This window comes from Cariama cristata, unplaced genomic scaffold (assembly GCF_000690535.1).
Source record: "Cariama cristata isolate BGI_N322 unplaced genomic scaffold, ASM69053v1 scaffold28307, whole genome shotgun sequence".
NCBI classification, from domain to species: Eukaryota; Metazoa; Chordata; class Aves; order Cariamiformes; family Cariamidae; genus Cariama; species Cariama cristata.
The window spans coordinates 2,000-4,149 of NW_009625370.1; the positions used below are offsets into that span (position 1 = coordinate 2,000).

At 62.8% G+C, this 2,150-nt stretch overlaps 1 protein-coding gene across 1 annotated transcript in view; it reads left to right on the plus strand.

Annotated features, from left to right (window-relative positions):
• The window catches only part of PTK2B (protein tyrosine kinase 2 beta), an 8,283-nt gene that overhangs the window by 1,970 nt on the left and 4,163 nt on the right, over positions 1 to 2,150 (plus strand). The window contains exons 6-8 of the mRNA XM_009703600.1: positions 439 to 718; positions 1,171 to 1,279; positions 1,409 to 1,474. Of these exons, the coding sequence (XP_009701902.1) occupies positions 439 to 718; positions 1,171 to 1,279; positions 1,409 to 1,474 (455 nt within the window). The remainder of the gene's footprint in view (positions 1 to 438; positions 719 to 1,170; positions 1,280 to 1,408; positions 1,475 to 2,150) is intronic.

Sequence of the window (2,150 nt, forward strand, 5' to 3'; positions counted from 1 at the left end):
CTGGGCTTCACCTGCCTCCCGTGGCATCGTCTTAATGCACAGGGACAAATCCTGCTCCGGAGTGGGGGGGTTAGCCCAGCCTTCCCCTTGGGGAAAGACAGCCCAGGGAAGGGCTCCTGGGACAGACCTTCCTCCAATTCAACCATCATTAGGTGCTTCCTCCTCCTCCTCCAGTGAATTCAGGCCCATTGTGGGGCTGGGTTAGACTCTACCCCTGCAAATATCCATCCCCCTGCCTACCTGCCCATCCCCACGGCCTCTGGCACTCGTCTGTCCGTCCCTGACAGCCCCACGGCCAGCAGCGACCAGGAGCCGGGCTCCTTGCGGCTCCCCGGGAGAGCCGGCAGCTCTTTCCTCTGCGTTTTTCACCCACGGACCAGAAAGGCCAAGCAGCCAAGTGACCTGGTGTCCTGCACCAAAGCGTGGCACTGTCACCAGGTCCCCAAAAACCCGAGCGAGGGGCTGGTCCCCCAGCTCTAGCATGGGTTGAGGTTGCTCCTGTCGCTCCCGCAGCCGTGTGCATGTGGGAGATCCTGAGCTACGGCAAGCAGCCCTTCTTCTGGCTGGAGAACAAGGACGTGATCGGGGTGCTGGAGAGGGGCGACCGCCTGCCCAAGCCCGACCTCTGCCCACCCATCCTCTACACCCTCATGACGCGCTGCTGGGACTACGACCCCAGCGAAAGGCCCAAGTTCAAGGACTTGGTTTGCAGCTTGAGGTGAGCGGGAAGGCGGGGGACTGAGGATGGGCTGGGAGGAGGGGGTCCGTGGTTTGGTGGAGGGGTGGGCGAGTGGGTGAAGGAGAAAAATGGACCCGTGCAAGAGTTTGGGTGTGGAGTTTTCTGGCCGAGTCTGAACTCAAAGGACTGTTTGAGCCTGTTTGAGCCCACCTGCCCTGGGGTGGGGGTGCCTGGGCTGCAATGGAAATGCTTTTCTTCCCGGGCAGGGGTCTTGCGGGGGAGTCCTGAGCCCACATCTCGCTGGGCCCAGCCATGGTGACACTGGTGTGGCCGGCTGGGACCAAGCTATGTCCTCCCAGTCCTTTCCCTTTGCTCTTCCCATCCCTCGTGTTTTCCGTGGCCCATCCAGCTCAAGCCCCCCGACTCTCTGGAGTACGGGAGATGTGGCAATGCTCCCTCCCGGGGCTGCCACCCTCCATCTCCCCCTGCAGTGACATTTACCTGATGGAGAAGGAGTTGGCCAAGGAGCAGGAGAGGAACAATCGCCACCGGCCTCCCAAAATCATGGAGCCGCCATCCTTCCAGGAGCCACCTCCGAAGGTGAGGAGAGGGCAGAGCCCGTGCAGGCAGGTTCATCTCCCCTCCTCAACCCGCTGATGGGTGCTGCAGAACTGGGACCACCCTGGGCTCGCACCCACCGGGTGTTTCTCCCTCCTCCGCTCCCCGCAGCCCAGCAGACCCAGGTACAAGCCACCACCCCAGAGCAACCTCCTGGCTCCCAAGCTGCAGTTCCAGGTAAGGTTGCACGGCCAAAGCATCCCGCAGGGACCTGAGCAAGGGAGTCGATACCAGAAAGCCCTGCCTGGCACTCGACCCCTCGGGGGCTCACGGCTTTTGGGGCTCCAAGGTGCCCCACGCCACCACCCAGTGCCTCTCGCCACCTTGCCAGCAGGACACGGCACCGCTCGGGGCTCAGCCCTGCCCTGCTCTGCCCGCCCCGTGTTTTGTTCGCCCCTCGGAGCTGGCAGAGGGGCTTTTGCCTCAGGGAAGGGGAGTTTGCACGCCTGGCACCGGCCGGTTTGCACACTCGGCTGGGAGGAGAGGAGGTTTGCTGCCGGCTGAAAAAAACTGGGCTGAGTTTGGCTGCCCTGCGGGAGCACAGGTCACCCCCTCTGCAAGGACCGGTGCTGGTCCCTGGAGCATCAGGGTGAAGCCCTGAAGAGCAACTATTTTAGGTGCTGTTTTGGGGCTGGGTAGGGGTCCAGGCAGCAGCGCAGGAGGTCTCAAGCCCATGCTCAGGGTGAGGAAGAGCTGAGCAGGGAGGAAGATTCAGATCCTGCTGCACGGATGGACGTGAGGGCAGAGGCTGCTCCTGGTGCCAAAGCCGCTATCCCGCGCCTTGTCTGCTCCATCTGTCCGTCCGTCCATCTGTCCGTCTGTCTGCACTAACCCCCCGTGGCCTTGTTTTGTG